Source organism: Pantherophis guttatus, chromosome 7, assembly GCF_059756535.1.
Source record: "Pantherophis guttatus breed Tessera chromosome 7, ASM5975653v1, whole genome shotgun sequence".
NCBI classification, from domain to species: domain Eukaryota; kingdom Metazoa; phylum Chordata; class Lepidosauria; order Squamata; family Colubridae; genus Pantherophis; species Pantherophis guttatus.
The window spans coordinates 14,202,070-14,218,654 of record NC_142069.1 but is presented as its reverse complement, the minus strand read 5'-3'; the positions used below and the strand labels follow the sequence as shown (position 1 = coordinate 14,218,654).

Sequence of the window (16,585 nt, the reverse complement as noted above, 5' to 3'; positions counted from 1 at the left end):
CTTGTTGGTGGCTTTTATTCTCATAGTTCTCATTCATTCACTCTTTGGAATCTGACCTGCAGCCACTTCAACCAGCAACACCTCTCCATAAAGAGATCAGGCTAGGTTGATTCAAGGGCACCATGCTATCTCGAGAGTTACGGTTGTTGTTGTTAGTTGCGAAGTCGTGTCCGACCCATTGCAACCCCATGGACAATGTTCCTGCAGGCCTTTCTGTCCTCTACCATCCTCTGGAGTCAATTTAAGCTCACAACGACTGCTTCAGTACTCCATCCAGCCACCTCATTCTCTGCCGTCCCCTTCTTCTTTTGCCCTCAATCTTTCCCAGCATTAGGCTCTTCTCCAGTGAGTCCTTCCTTCACATTAGGTGGCCAAAGTATTTGAGTTTCATCTTCAGGATCTGGCCTTCTAAAGAGCAGTCAGGGTTGATCTCCTCTAGGACTGACCTGTTTGATCGCCTTGCAGTCCAAGGGACTCACTAGTCAGATACCAAGAGAGGCAAGTTTGTGTACTTAAAATAGGCATGCAAGTAATGGTGTTTTCACCATTTGGCACAATTCCACATAGTAAATACACAAAATCTGTACAATGCAAAAGTCTTCACAATGGAATTGGGTAGGAGAAAGCAGTGCGCTGATCTGTTTCTCTCATTTGCCTTCTGCCAGTTGGAGTATCTAAACAAGTCCAGATGGCCCTATCCATATTTTGTTTAGTTTTATATGTAAACAAGTAACTCTGGCTTATTTTTCTCCAAACAAGCTGGAATTAAGAGCCAGGAACAACCCGTGGTCTTGGATTACGTTTAATTACGAGAATAGCTATAAAGTTTTTGGTCCTGTGCCAAATCTATCCAGCTTTATTTAGCTGCCCCCACTGATGGGAATAGCAAGTGGGGGCCATGGATCAGTAGGTCCCTACATATCACTCATTTCTAGTTAACCCAGAATTCTTTGCAATTCTGGCTTAGCAGCCAATGGTAAGGTGGGCAGTTAATTAAAAATATTGTTATGCTTATTTCTTTAACTGAAAAAAATGCATCTACACCCCACACTTAATTTGATCAACTTTCTTCTGCTTAAGTATTGTCCAAAATTCATTTTCGTTATTTATCACGTGTATTTATATCCTGCCTTAGGGAAAGGGAGGGAGGGAGGGAGGGAGGGAAGGAAGGAAGGAAGGAAGGAAGGAGGGAAGGAAGGAGGGAGGGAGGGAGGGAGGGAGGGAAGAAAGGAAGGAAGGAAGGAAGGAAGGAAGGAAGGAAGGAAATTAAAATATAAAATACAAAATACAAAATACAAAATACAAAATACAAAATACAAAATACAAAAGCAAATAGTAGGACACAGAGGGGAAGGGAAGGGGAAGAGAGAAGTGTGGAAGAGAGGGGGAAAAGAAGAAAAGGCATTGACTTCCAACTCCCTCTGCTGCAGTAGAATAAGGCATTAACATTGAACTTCAATTTTTTATACTTTTTTCATAATAGTATAAACTAGCCATTTCTGTAATGACAAATCAATCTTAATTAGTAAAACCCAAAATCAAAGTTTCATTTTTTTCCTACCTCAAGCACAAAGTCCAGAAACAGTTTCCCAATAGAAGCAAAAGTACTTATATACTTTTCTTTGATCAAAACGGTCAATTTAGCCATCTCTGCTGACTGATCAACTTTTGTAGCCTTTCATCCACTGGTGGGAATCAGGAAGGCAGTCCCCTGTTCCATGTTCTCGTTAAGGGGAGATCTTCAACGGTCCCTCTCTAGAAGAAGATCAGTCTCTTTCTTTGCAAGGCATTGCCTGATAAATTCCATTGTGCTGTTGTTTCTAAGTGAGCGCTTCTAACTCTTGACTGTTCCTTTTAAATGAGTGCAGCAGAAAGTCCCATACCCTTGATTCTATTTAACGTTTATATAATTTCTCAGTTATAAGACAAACCTCAAAAGAAATAAATATGCTTATGGCCATATTTTATGGAAAAATACATTTGCTATTTTGCATGTTGGCTCCCATTCATTCATTCATTCATTCATTCTTCTCATGTTACTACACTTAGAGAGATCCATCAAAGCAAGGAGGCTATAGAAAATGATCATGGATACAGACTGTCCTGTGACAATTGCAGGTGATGGTGTGGATCAAAATCACCACCTAGAAATTTGAAAGAATTTCTCAAGCATCCTAAGAACGAAATAAAATTGAAGCATCTTTCCTAGAAGATTTGGGAAATGTTAAAGTGGATTTAGAACGGCCTTAGTACGATATCAGTAACCTCCCTCTCATCACTCCAGCAACTTTTTTGCTCTTTCTCTTTTCTATCTTAAAGCAATACTACACTAGCTTTATTTAACACATAGCAATGGTTTTAATCCAGAGGTGGGTTTCAGCAGGTTCTGACCAGTTCCAGAGAACCGTTAGCGGAAATTTTGAGTAATTCGGAGAAGAGGTAGTAAAAATTCTGACTGGCCCCTCCCCTATCTATTCCCTGCCTCCCAAGTCCCAGCTGATCGGGAGGAAATGGGCATTTTGCAATAACCTTCCCCTGGATTGGGGAGGGAATGGAGTTTTTACAGTATCCTTCCCCTGGAGTGGGGTGGGAATGGAGATTTTACAGTATCTTTCCCCTGGAGTGGGGTGGGAATGGAGATTTTACAGTATCCTTCCCCTGGAGTGGGGTGGGAATGGAGATTTTACAGTATCCTTCCCCTGCCATGCCCACCAAGCCACTAAGCCACACCCACAGAACCGGTAGTAAAAAAAATTTGAAACCCACCACTGTTTTAATCTGTCCTTATGTCTACTCCTTCTCATTTTTCTAGGTGAATACAAGCAGCAGTTTTATCGAAAACCTTGTTCCTGGGGCTCAGTACCAAGTTGTAATTTACCTACAGAAAGGACCACTAGTTGGGCCTCCTTCTGATCCTGTTACATTTGCTATTGGTAATGTCTGTGCACACGTGTTTCTGTTGTTGTTTTTGCAGTTTGGAAGCCAGTTTTAATGTCCAGGAACCATGTCATGGAAGGAATTAATTGGCTTTGAATGCACAACATAGTCGTGTTATTGAGTTAATTAGATATTTTGATCAGTACAATGCACTAAATTTTGAATTAAGCAGAGGGTCTGAGATTACAATATATTAAGCTGCAAAAAAGTAACTAAGGTTGTTAGTCTATGCCAGGGGTGTCAAACTCAAAGCCCACGGGCTGGATCTGGCCTGCAGGGTGCTTAAATCTGGCCCACAGGACCAGCCTGGAAATAGCAAAGGACTGGCACGCGGTGCCTCCCGCGCACCCCCACACCCCGTTTTGGCTGGCAGGGTTCTGCAGGAAGCCGTCCAGGCTGAAAATGAGGTGCAGGGGGCCTGATGCGCCCCTCCATGCCCCATTTTGGCCAGCAGGGTGCTGCAGGAGACGTCTGTCCCGTCTCCTCCTCCCTCCGGCCAGATCACGGAAGAGAACTACAGTGCTGATCTGGCCCTCGAAGAAATCCAATTTGACTGGTCTAAGCTAACAAAGCTAGCTAAGCATTGCATCTTATAAAACTGCAGCTGGTCAATTTTGGACTACTTAAGAATGCGGTGTAAACATAGCCACTGGCTATCTTTGAGTTGGTTTTTTCTTGATGGGATTTATTTCGCATAGTTGAGAATTTGGAACGTATGACAAATTTCTCTATGTACAACAGCTTTCCATTTCTGTTTTACAGTGCCAACTGGGATCAAAGATTTAACCCTTTATCCTTTGGGACCCACAGCTGTGGTCCTCAGCTGGAACAGGCCTTACCTTGGTGTCTTTCGGAAATATATCGTAGAGATGTTTTATTTCAATCCATCAACTATGACTTCTGAGTGGACCACACATTATGAAATAGCAGCCACCGTCTCACTCACTTCTTCAGTGGTAAAGTGAATTCAACCTACAATTCAAATATTTCTAAACAGACCCCCACCCCCCAACTAAAATATCTACTGCTTATAACAATGGGTAAATATAATCCAATAAAAGTCTAATTCATATAATTGCTGACAGAAAAAACAATTTATTAGGGCTATCCAAAAGCAAGATGAGTATGAGACGAGGGCATTCCTTAATATCTCAGATGAGAACGTTGAAATCTCACACGGGATCAAAGAGGCGAAGTCATCCAATCTCCTGACATTTGAAGAGGTTTAAGACATTCTTTAATTTTATTGAGGGGCTGATGCTCCATACGATGTTATTCTATATGGGAAATCGCAGAAAATAATCACTTCTGCTGCTCCCAAGGATTTGAGATAGAATTATGGATTGTCTTTCCTAATACATGTCTCCGTGGATCTTCACCCTCAGAGGCCTTTTCTGGGTAAGGTGCCAAGTGAGGCATGTATGATATTTTTTTTCCCTCAGAGAGGCTTGGTTGATTCCTGCATTGTGGATTTTTCAGCACCATGTGCAACCTGAGTTTTCTCAACTACATTCCATAGTCTGTTGTCCTTCAGCTACATTCAGAGGTGGTATTCAGCCGGTTCGTACCGGTTTAGGTGAACCGGTAGCGGAGATCGCGGGTTGGCCCATCCACCCGCCCCGGCTCTATGACGTCCTATTTAGGTACGTTTTCAAGACCGGGCGCATGCGTGGAAGGCGCACGAGCGAGTAAAGCACATGCACAGAAGGCTAGCGCATGCATGGAAGGCTAGGCGAATGCGCGGAAGGCACGCGCACGCGGTTAACTGGTGGTAAGAATATTGGAAACTCACCACTGGCTACATTGTGTGCGCAATTCCCAGAATTCTTTGCCAACCCAGTCAAAACACATAATGCTAGGCTTTCTAAATCTGTGCCTTTAATTTTAAGAAGCATCTTAATTTTTATAAAATAAACCTGTTACTTACAATAGAAGAAAGTATTACCTCTAGTATTACTAGAGGTAATACTGATCCAACTCTTATCATCTCCCTTCTTCCATGCAGGGATTCTTACCATTTTTCGGTATAGTACCTGGCAACCTATGGCCCATTAAAGATCCTGATATCAGTTGCAGACCTCACTGGATTGGAAGCTGATTCTGTCTCTTTTTCTCCTTTTTAGAAAATAGACAGCCTGCTGCCTGCCTGGTACTATAACTTTCGAGTTACCATGGTGACATGGGGAGAACCAGAACTCAGCTGCTGCGATACTTCCACTATTGGTTTCATAACTGGTAAAGGGGAATGTTTGACAAACTTCTGTTTTTTGATGTCTTTCTTGTAAGTCTTCATGTTCATTGAAAGACCCAAGCGTCATCTGACAAGGGTGAGCTCCCAGGACACTGCAAACGTCATAAATGTGAGCCAGTTGTCAGGTGCCAGAATTTTGATCACGTGACCACAGAGATGGTGCCATAGTCATAGGTGTGAAAAATAGGTGTCATCAGTCACTATTTTCAATGCTATTGTATCTTCAAATGGTCACTAAATGAACTGTTGTAAGTCGAAGACTGCCTGCAGTCCAATCAGAGGTGGGTTTCAGCAGGTTCTGACCAGTTCTGGAGAACCGGTAGCGGAAATTTTGAGTAGTTCGGAGAACCGGTAGTAAAAATTCTGACTGGCCCCGCCTCCATCTATTCTCTGCCTCCTAAGTCCCAGCTGATCAAGAAGAAATGGGGATTTTACAGTATCCTTCCTTTGGGGTGGGGTGGGAATGGAGATTTTACAGTATCCTTCCCCTGCCACACCCACCAAGCCACGCCCACCAAGCCATGCCACGCCCACAGAACCGGTAGTAAAAATTTTTGAAACCCACCACTGAATCCAATCCATAACAATTAGCAATAGCAATAGCACTTAGACTTATATACCACTTCATAGTGCTTTACAGCCCTCTCTAAGGAGTTTACAGAGTTAGCATAAAATATATTGTATATTGCCCCCAACAATCTGTCTCCTCATTTTACCGACCTCGGAAGGAGGGAAGACTGAGTCAACCTTGAGCCGGTGAGGATCGAACTGCCAAACTGCTGGCAGCCGGCAGTCAGTAGACGTAGTCTGCAATACTGCATTTCTAACCACTGCATCACCATGGCACAGTTACCAGTTACAATGGTAACACAGAGATATACTGAACTCCCTTTTCCATCATGACATTACTGAATGGAAATCTATGTTTAAATGCCACTATTGTAAGTCTAGAGAAGTTACACACTTTTTTTGGTCACGTCATTGGAAAGATGGCGACATAAGTGCAAGATACCTGAGATACCTTCCTAAGAAGGATTCTTTTCTTTCCAAGATGGTAAGAAAAGTGAAAATGTGAACAACAACAAAAAAAAACTCTCACCCAGATTGCTCCCATCCAAAGGCACTGGATTGTAATACAAGTAGCTCTCGACTAATGTACACAATTGACACCGCAATTTCCATTGGCAAGTAAGGTGTTTCTCAACTGAGTTATTGCCTGATTTTATAACCTTTTTTTGTCATGGCTGTTAAGCGAATCACACAGTTGTTAAGCAAATCCAGCATCCCCTGTTGACTTAGCATGTCAACTAGGAAGGCTAGGAAGGAGACAAATGGCAATCACATGAACCCAGGATGCTGCGGCCACTGTAAATACATGCAGGTTGCCAAGCACCTGAATTCTGATCACACGATTGTAAGGATGCTGCAGTGGTTTTAAGTAGGAGAACCAGTCATAAGTCACTTTTTTCAGTGGCTTTGTAACTTTAAATGGTCACTAAAGAAATGGTTGTAGGTTGAGCACTCCCTATATCCACTATCTCAAGACAGCATACAGGAAATACAAGATTGGAAAAGTGTCACCAATAACCTTTATGATGTGTGGACTTCAACTCCCAGAATCCCTGAGCCAGCCACTCCCAGAATTCTGGGAGTTGAAGTTCACAAGTCATAAAAGGCCATAGTTATCCACTTCTGGTCTAAAGAAGTCCTTTTTTATGCAGTTGTTGTGGTCCGCCGGCAGCCTGCGGAACTGGCAGCAGAGTCAGACAGTGAGGAGGCTGGGGAGGAACATGGGCCAGTCCTGGAGTCTACGGAAGGTTCAAACAAGGGCTTTGCGTCGGAGGCAGAGATGAGGCCAGGGCCATCTGGGAGTTATGCACAGACTCCGGAGCCTCCAGAGTCGGACATCAGAGAGGCAGAGGAACAGGGAGAGCCTGTTCCCAGCGTGCGCATACGCAGACCTGCCAGAAGCCAAGAACAGTTAAAACAAAAGGGATGACTTGGCAGTAGGGCTTGGAGATTGGCCCCTCCCATAAGACTTAAAAGAGGAGCAAAGGCACGTGGGCCTTTGCAGGAAGCAACTTTTGTTCATTCTGTTCTGCTTAAAGCCTGAAGCTCTGTTTGATTCTGGACTCCATGTGGCTTTGCCAGTTAGGTCTTTGGCAGTGTGTCAAGGGAGATAAAGGTGGGTGATTATCCCGAAGGACTTGTCCTGAAGGACTTTTTGCAACTAATTGGGACTCATCTGTGAATGAACAGAATTCACAGCTGTTGCAATAAAAGAGGTTTTTGGGACTACTCGTGTGTTTTAATGACTCAGGAAGCCTAGGTCACAACAGCAGCCTTTGCCTCCTGCACAGCTTGTATTAAGTGAAGATGAAGCACATGTTACAACTCTCTCAAACTGCATACGTGGTGCATGGAGAGAGCAAATGTTAGTTGTCTGTCAGGGAGAAAAATCTTGTCACTTCAATGACATGTTTTCAGAAGCCGCTGCATACTTCCAGCATATCCTGAACCAGAGCTGGTAGTGAATGGAACAGAGATAGAATAAGAGAATAATTTTATAAAATTAATTCCAGAATAAGAGAGTCTGAGGGAGATGGGCGGTTCAGAAATGCGAAAGATAAACAAAATAAATAAAGAGATGGGGATTTTTTGCAACTGAAAAACAAAACTTGGAACTATCTCCTGGAAAATCATACATCCAGCATGAACCTGGGGATCTATTCATTAAAAAGTTCAACTGAAAGGGAATGGGGGAATGCATAAAGGACTTTATGTCTGAAAGTTTGTGTGATTTGTGGGTCATGGTAAGATACAGTTAGTCCTCGAGCTACATCCATTCCTTCAGCAAGTGTACAAAGTTACGACAGCAGAAGAAAACTGAACATATGACCAGTCCTCAAAGTTCTGACAGTCACAGTGTCACATGATCAAAAATTCAGCTGTTCCACATTTACAACTACCCTCCCTGCCATCTGTACTTCCTAGTGACTGCTGCAGCACACACCACCCATCTGCCAGCACTCTCTAGTACCCAACCACCTGTGTTCCTTAGCACTCACCTGCGTTCCCTGATGCCTGCCCATGGCACCTCCTGCTGCTGTCATCTGTAGCTGTCACCCACCAGTCTGCTTGGGACTGTGCCTTTTCCCATGTCACAAATACATGAGGTCCTCATTTAACGGCCCGCCCAGTCCTGGGGTTATGGTGTGAATCACCCTGGGAAAGAGTAGGAAAAGTGATGTTACCAAAGGAAGGGTCAGATAAGAAGCCTGCAGGTGAATAGTGGTTGGGGCAAGAAGTTCAGAAGAGATCCTCCCTAGTTTCTTCAGATGTAAAGGAGATAGAGAGACATACACTTGCAAGATTCCGTCAGTGAAATTTTATTATAAAGTAGAAATAGTACTTCTGGTCATATTTTCTGTCTGCTTTGCCCTGCAAGGGCAGCAGGTTACAATGGTAACTGGAACTGCCTTTGCTAATTGATGTGTATACATGATATTGTGCTTTGTGACTGCATTGCATAACAATAGAAATTTCAGTCCTGATTGACAGGTATAATCCAAGGACTTTTGTTGTTAGTTGCAAGGTTGTGTCTGACCCATTGTGATCCCATGGACAATGTTCCTCCAGGCCTTTCTGTCCTCCACCATCACCCGGAGTCCATTTAAGTTCATGCCAACTGCTCCAGTGACTCCATCCAGTCACTTCATTCTCTGTTGCCCCCTTCTTTTTGCCCTCGATCATTCCCAGCATTAGACTCTTCTCCAGTGAGTCCTTCCTTCTCATTAGGTGGCCAAAGTATTTGAGTTTCATCTTCAGCACCTGGCCTTCTAAAGAGCAGTCAGGGTTGATCTCCTCTAGGACTGACTTGTTTGTTCTCCTTGCAGTCCAAGTGACTCGCAGGATTCTTCTCCAGCATCATAGTTCAAAGGCCTCAATTCTTTGGCACTCAGCTTTCCTTATGATCCAACTTTCACAGCCATACATTGCATTGGGAAAATCATAGCCTTGACTATACATACTTTTGTTGGCAGGGTGATGTCTCTGCTTTTTAGTATGCTGTCTAGTTTTGCCATGGCTTTCCTTCCCAGGATCAAGCAACTTTTAATTTCTTGGCTGCAGTCCCCATCTGCGGTGATCTTGGAGCCCAGGAAAATAAAATCTGTCATTACCTCCATTTCTTCCCCATCTATTTGCCATGAATTGAGAGAGCTGGGTGCCATGATCTTAGTTTTCTTAACCCAAGGACTTAACCCAAGGACCTTCTGTAGGTAATTTGTCCCCTTGGATTTCCCCCACAGTGAAGAGCAATTAACAATGTGTGTGTGTCATGTTACAAACATCTCCCTGCTTGTCATGAGATTATATGCATGCACATAAATGGTGAAGTATACATCACAATAACACAACATCCATTTGTCATTCTGATGCTACCTTTGGATTCGGTAAATGCCTCTATTTGCTCCTGTCTCATACATTCACAGCATCAGTTAGGATTTTTTGAAGAAGGCTTTGGACTGAGACAAATTAATTTTAGCATCATTTTCCAGTGGAAAAAAAAGCTGAAACTGCACTGTTTGAATCTGCACTGTTTCATCTTTGCTTCTTTGAAAGATTTAAATCGTATCTTTCTTATAAGCGGTTAAAGATGGAAAAGAAGTTGGTTTGTTAGTTACGGTTTTGCTGGAAGACCAGCAAGAGCTCAGCTGCAAAAATCCACAGAGCAATTTCTGTTTTGCAGAACAGGCTACTTCAAAGGGTTTTGGGAGGAGGGGAATATTGGAGAACTTACAGTCACCTGTTTATATTACACCAGAGAAGGAGAGAGAAGCAGGCAGCAAATTCACAGCTTGCTTGGTCTTATTCTCATATCTATCCTCTATTATGCTGCAGGCTTGGTAGAGCAAAGTTTTTCATGAGATGATAAACTCCATGCTTCAAGAGTAGTATTCAACATCACATTAAGATCCCAACCACAATATTTCTTCCCTGAAATTTATTGACATATAAAGTTATTTGAAGTGAAATGACTGTATCTGGACCAAACGGATCAAATCAGTAAAGAACATTCAAATATCTTATGCCAACCCAAGATTTAGTCTGCTGAATGTACTTCTGAATTCTTTAGATTCTACTGTTCATCCAAATATGTAATTATTTTTCTGACAGTGGAGTTGATGCACCTTGATTTTGATAGATGTAAAACATGCTCAGAATTACATGAATCTGGAATGCTAGTGTGTGGCAATTTTTTTACTCCATTAATATCTCCAATCTAGGCAGTGAGTATATGGGAGATACAATTCTTAAATAAATCCAGTCTTTTGTTAGCATAAATATCCTATTAAACATAGCTTTGTTATTTCTTTTTTTAAAGAAAGCAATCTGACGAACAAAGTTAAAGAAATATATAATAGGAAGCTATGGTTACTATTCTTTAGCGGGTGCTCTTTCAAAAAAATATAGAAGACTGTTTCCACTTTCCTTGGCGGATTATTGAAATGTGCACAAAACTGATTTAAAAACAGAAGACTGTGCAATCGGATAAAATACACATAACTGCTTCTTCAAAAGCTTAACCAAATAGAAAAATCTTGGGATTTCAATATAAGAAGTAATACGCCAGTCAATTCCAAATATTTGCATGGCTGTCAGATTATGGAACAATTTTGCTTTCTGTCACTTTGAGTCAACCACTGTAGATTTTAATTTAGCCTCGGGAAGAACTCAATGATAGTACAAGGCTTCAGAAAACGTTGGACTCAACCATCTTTAGGGCACTGGATAACCAAACATTTCTTCTATCAGTAGGGGATTGGATTAGATCAGGGGTGCCTGGCTGGGGAATTGTGGGACTTGAATTCCACCAGTCTTAAAGTTGCCAAGATTGGACATCCCTGGATTAGATGAACATGTGCAATCTGTGACCCCAAGATTGCATATATCATACTTCAGTACTTTCATACACTTGTCAAATATCCATGTGAAGGAGAGGAATAATATTAAGTATGTAAAGATCCTTAAATTAAAATTAAACCTATTACTTTCAATTAATTCAAATTTAATCTAATACAAGTGTGTATTATATTAAAACAAAATTCAGTTTTTGTTTTGTCCCCACATACTTTTCGGCATATTGCCCCCCCAGTATGTCACCCAAGTGCAATATGAAGTCCTTGGCCCAAAAAATGTTGCAACTATTGGAACAGATAATCTTTGAGGTCCCTTTGGTGACTTGTTTGGCAGACTCCTCCAAGTCTGATGTGTGCTGGAGGAGGGAGTCCCTGTGGATTTTACTCGGCTAGTAGGATTCGTCTCTGGTTCAAGGCCTTTGAGCCAGTGATGTCCAAAGATGTTTCTATGGTCATGTGACCAGCATGATGTCATAGAGTGCGGTTACCTTCCCACAAAAGTGGTATCTATTAATCTACTTGCACTTGCATGCTTTCGAACTGCTAGGTTGGCAGGAGCTGAGGTGAGAACAGGAGCTCACCCTGTCAGTTGGCGCTTGGGTCTTGAACCTGGGCTGCCAACTTTCCAGCTGACAAGCCCAGCATCTTAACCACGGAGTCACCATGCCAATTGGTGAAATTAAGTGAAGTGAAGAAGAAGCCTTCAAAAAAAAAAGAATATGTTCTTAATGCAAATAATGTACACTTATTTGGGGAGGAAGAAGAAGATGATGGTTGACAATGATGGTAACGATAGTGTTTGTTTCTTTGTTTGCTTGTTTCCTGGTAGCTCCTGTGTCCCCTAAAATCACTGCAGTTGAATATTTCAACAGCCTTCTCTATGTCAGCTGGATCTACGGTGATGACAACACGGACCTCTCCCATTCTAGAATGTTGCACTGGATGGTTATTGCAGAAGGAAAGAAGAAGATTAAAAAGAGTGTAAGACTCATGTTACTCTTGGATATTGCTCCCAGACCAACAAGAGTCAGGCCACAAGAAGTAAAACATTGACATTGGGTTTATTACAATTGACAAATGATTCCTTTTCAGCTTTTCCTCGGGAAATATTTTACAAGCATGTGTTCCAACTGCTCTTATTTCTTAAGTAGGCCCCCTTATAAAGACAAGGAGATATAGAAGAGAATACAGGTAGTCCTCAACTTACGACCACAATAGAGTCCAAAATTGATGTTGCTAAAAGAGAAGTTTGTTAAATGAGTTTTGTCCCATTTTATGACTTTTCTCCCCACAAGTTAGTAACATGTTCATTAATTGAATCTGGTTTCCCCACTGACTTTGCTTGTCAGAAGGTCGCACGGGACATGTGGTATGAGCCAGATGTCAAAAATTCTAATGTAAATTCATGTGGCCATCGGGATGCTGCAACAGACATAAATATGAAAAATGGTCAAAAGTCACTTTTTTCAGTGCTGTTGCAACTTTGAACAGTCACTAAATGAATTCTTGTAACTCAAGGACTACCTGTAGACATAGCTAGATGAGGTGAAGCAAGAATTGGCAAGCAAAGTTTACAGAGCACCTTTAATCTGCCAGCTCTTCTTTATGTGTCTTTCTAACCCTAGTTGGCCATTTTGGAAACAGAAGTACAGGTACTCGGTGACTTACAACAGTTCATTTAGTAACTGTTCAAAGTTATAACTGAAAAAAAAAATGACTTTTTTCAACACGACCACTGCAGCATCTCCATGGTCACATGATCAAAATTCAGATGCTTGACCACTGACTCATAAACTATGACGATTCCAGTGTACCGAGATCATGTGAGATCAAATCTCACCGGCTCAAGGTTGACTCAGCCTTCCATCCTTCCGAGGTGGGTAAAATGAGGACCCAGATTGTTGAGGGCAATATGCTATTTAGTATACTGTCTTTGGTGTAAGCCGCCCAGAGTCCTTGGAGAGTGGGCGGCATAGAAATATGATTAATAATAATAATAATAATAATAATAATAATAATAATAATAATTCCCCTTTTGTACCTTCTGACAAGCAAAGTCGATGAGGAAAGCCAGATTCACTTAACAACCATGTTGCTAATTTAGCAGCTGCAGTGATTCACTTAACAATTATGTCAAGAAAGGTCGCCAAACGGGCATAATTCGCTTAACAACTGTCTCACTTAACAACAGAAATTTTGGGCTGAATTGTGGTCATATATTGAGGACTACCAGTCTGGACTAGTTGGCTTTGAGGTGTGATCCAGCATAGGTTTTCTTAATTCTTCAAGTTCATAGAGATGGACATGGCCTGATAGGTTACTAGTCTAATCCTCTATTTCAGGATGCATTAATTCCCCAATCCTGAGCGTTATTTATCCATGATAGATAAATCACAATAAATCTTAAAATCTTAATCAATTTATATGGCCACTCCCTCATTGTGTGGCATTTGTGATTAAGTACAATTCAAATAAGTTTGAAATTACCAATAAGGGAGAATACTTGTAGATCACGGTTGAAATGAGGGGTCCTTGGTGCTCTCTGAGCTTGCTTATTTATTTTATTTTATTTATTTTATTTTATTTCCAATTTATATACCGCCCTTCTCCCTGAGGACTCAGGGTGGTGTACAGCCAGAATTAAGAACATGAAATACAAATATTAAAAAAAACAGTTACAATATATATAAATTTGGCCCAAAAATTAAAAATCACAAACCAATTAAAATATTTAAAAATTTCTTCTTAAGCCAGCCCGGCTTGCTGGAAAAAGTGGGTTTTAAGGGCACGGCGGAAGGCACTGAGGTCTTGGATTCTCCTTATCTCTGGGGGCAGCTGATTCCAGAGGGTAGGTGCCCCCACAGAGAAGGCCCTTCCCCCTTGTTTTTTTGCAGACATTTCATTACCCAACTAGGTAATATCATCAGTGCTAGTGCTCAGAGAGGACCCCTCAAATTAAAAATAATTTAGTGCAATTAATACAATTACTCCCTAAGTATTTAATAATCTTCCTCTTCTGTCACATTAAAAATTGTAATTCAGTAGCAGCTTTTGAAAGGATGGAGACTACATCCAAAGCTCTTTATGGTTGCATTTGCCCTAGAGCAGGGGTCGGCAACCTTAAACACTCAAAGAGCCACAAAGGTCCTAACCGGAAGCCCCCCATTCAATTCTGGAGCCAACCGGAAGTCCAGTTCCCCCATCATAGTCTCCTCCTAGCATGGTGTCCTTTTTCCTCTGCTGACTGGAAGTCCCGTTCCCCCACCATAGAGTCTCTTCCTAGCATAGCATCCTTTTTCTTCTACCTGTCCTAACCGAAAGCCCTATCAATTGTGGAGCCGACCAGCAACAGGGAGCCGCAGCAAAAGGACAAAAGAGCCACATGCGGCTCCAGAGCTGCGGGTTGCTGACCCCTGCCCTAGAGACACAGGGGAGATTTATCTCTTCCCTAAGTCATTCCCAGCTGATTTGGCTTGACTTGCAAGATCAGCCTTCTTGAGAGCTGGCAAATTCTCCTTCTTTGAAGATTGATTCCAGATCCTCTAAAGAGGTTGAGACAAAAGTCCAATTAGCCCACTAATCCCTGGTCACTCTTCAAAGCTGATCTTCCCTGCAAGGAAGTTTTCAACTCTTTGTTTGTTTCAGGTGACCCGGAATGTCATGACCACGATGCTCAGCCTTCCTGCCGGGGACATCTATAACCTCTCGGTCACTGCTTGCACTGAACGGGGTAGCAACAGATCTGCGCTTCAGCTTGTGAAAGTTGGTAAGGCCTTAGCTGAGCCATCCTTCAGTCTGGGGCTGCAGCTGTGGTTCGGTTTGGTTTGGTTTTAAGGAAAGGATGCTACAAAATGAAAATGGTTCTCTGAACTAAAGGGATGCATTTTGGTTGGAGGAAAAATTGACATTGATAGATAATCAATTTTGTTGTATATATGATGTACAATGACAATAAACCAGAGGTGGGTTTCAGCAGGTTCTGACCAGTTCTGGAGAACCGGTAGAGGAAATTTTGAGTAATTCGGAGAACCGATAGTAAAAATTCTGACTGGCCCCGCCCCCATCTATTCTCTGCCTCCCAAGTCCCAGCTGATCAGGAGGAAATGGGGATTTTGCAGTAACCTTCCCCTGGATTGAGGAGGGAATGAAGATTTTACAGTATCTTTCCCCTGCCATGCCCACCAAGCCTCACCCACAGAACCGGTAGTAAAAAATTTTGAAATCTACCACTGCAATAAAGGCTATATTATACAACTGAATGCATAACAGATTGTGTGTTTCTCTTTAGTCATAAGTTCTATCTGCAAATGTGAGTGTATGTGAATTACTGAATTGGGTCTATATGCTTTATAATAGAGGGAATAAGAGTTTTCATTTGATATTAAAATGGCCAGTGCAACACTGGATTATATATCAGTTTATTGGTTTGCTATTCTATGATTCAGTGGTCCTCAGCTTCCAATGGTTTCCTTAACGATGCTTCGAATTATTGATTGTCTCAGAAAGGGCATTTTATGCGCGTATGCACTTCCAGTCATTGCAAAATATTACACCCACATCCACCCACCCTGCTATTCCGGTACTTAGCCACTGGCTCACACTTATGACCAGTTGCAGTGGTTATGAGATCATGATTTGCAACTTTTTTTGGTCCGTGGACCAAAGTGAACCTTTACCCATGGTGACTCAATTTATGTCCATGGTTCCTCACTTTATGACTGATAAAATTGATCATAAAATTGGAACTGGTCATATGGTGACTCATCAGATGACCTCGACTTACAACTGAAATTCCTTAGTCATTTATTCCAATATCAAACTACCATTCAGAAGGTTTTTTTAAAATATACATCTAGAATTTGTCTATGAGCAAATGAGTTTAAATGTATTTACTCCCTAGTAAACCTGTGTGGAATCGCACTTTAAAAGAAGTATGAGGGGAAAAAATTGCATGAATTAACTAGGGAGAATCAATTTAGCAACAGTGAAGAAGAAGGAAGTCATCATTAAGTTTTCTATATTTCAAAAACGAAAGTTGTTTTTTTTTAATGGGGATGGAAGAATGATGCTTAATCAGTTACCATTCAGGAAGTTTTGAAGTGGTTGAAATAAAGAAAAGAGCCAGATTTGAAGACAGAGTTTGTAAACAGTGCATGATTATCTCTTGTAATATATATGAATTTTGTATTTTGCAGATTCATATACTCGTGAATAATAAACATATACGGTACTTGTACTTAGTTGCAGTATCCATAGTCACCATCTTTGGCCAATTTTCTTGCCATTTTGTACTAGCAGAGAATTATGGAATACAGTTTGAATAAGTATTAATTATTCTTTATTTGGAATAAAACACAGAGGCAGAGCAGAAAGCTGTGTGACTTTGAACCAGTCACTCTCTCTCAGCTCAACCCACCTCACTGGGTTATTATTATGGGGAAAATAGGAGGAACGGGGAGCATTAGATATATTCGCT

General features: G+C 41.6%; 1 protein-coding gene across 2 annotated transcripts in view; it reads left to right on the top strand.

The window, feature by feature from the left end:
• PTPRO (protein tyrosine phosphatase receptor type O) overlaps positions 1 to 16,585 on the top strand; it is a 160,958-nt gene that overhangs the window by 100,475 nt on the left and 43,898 nt on the right. For both annotated transcript variants that reach the window (XM_034403317.3, XM_087873664.1), the window contains 5 exons: positions 2,813 to 2,933; positions 3,700 to 3,893; positions 5,061 to 5,172; positions 11,939 to 12,090; positions 14,755 to 14,875. In XM_034403317.3, the coding sequence (XP_034259208.2) occupies positions 2,813 to 2,933; positions 3,700 to 3,893; positions 5,061 to 5,172; positions 11,939 to 12,090; positions 14,755 to 14,875 (700 nt within the window). The remainder of the gene's footprint in view (positions 1 to 2,812; positions 2,934 to 3,699; positions 3,894 to 5,060; positions 5,173 to 11,938; positions 12,091 to 14,754; positions 14,876 to 16,585) is intronic.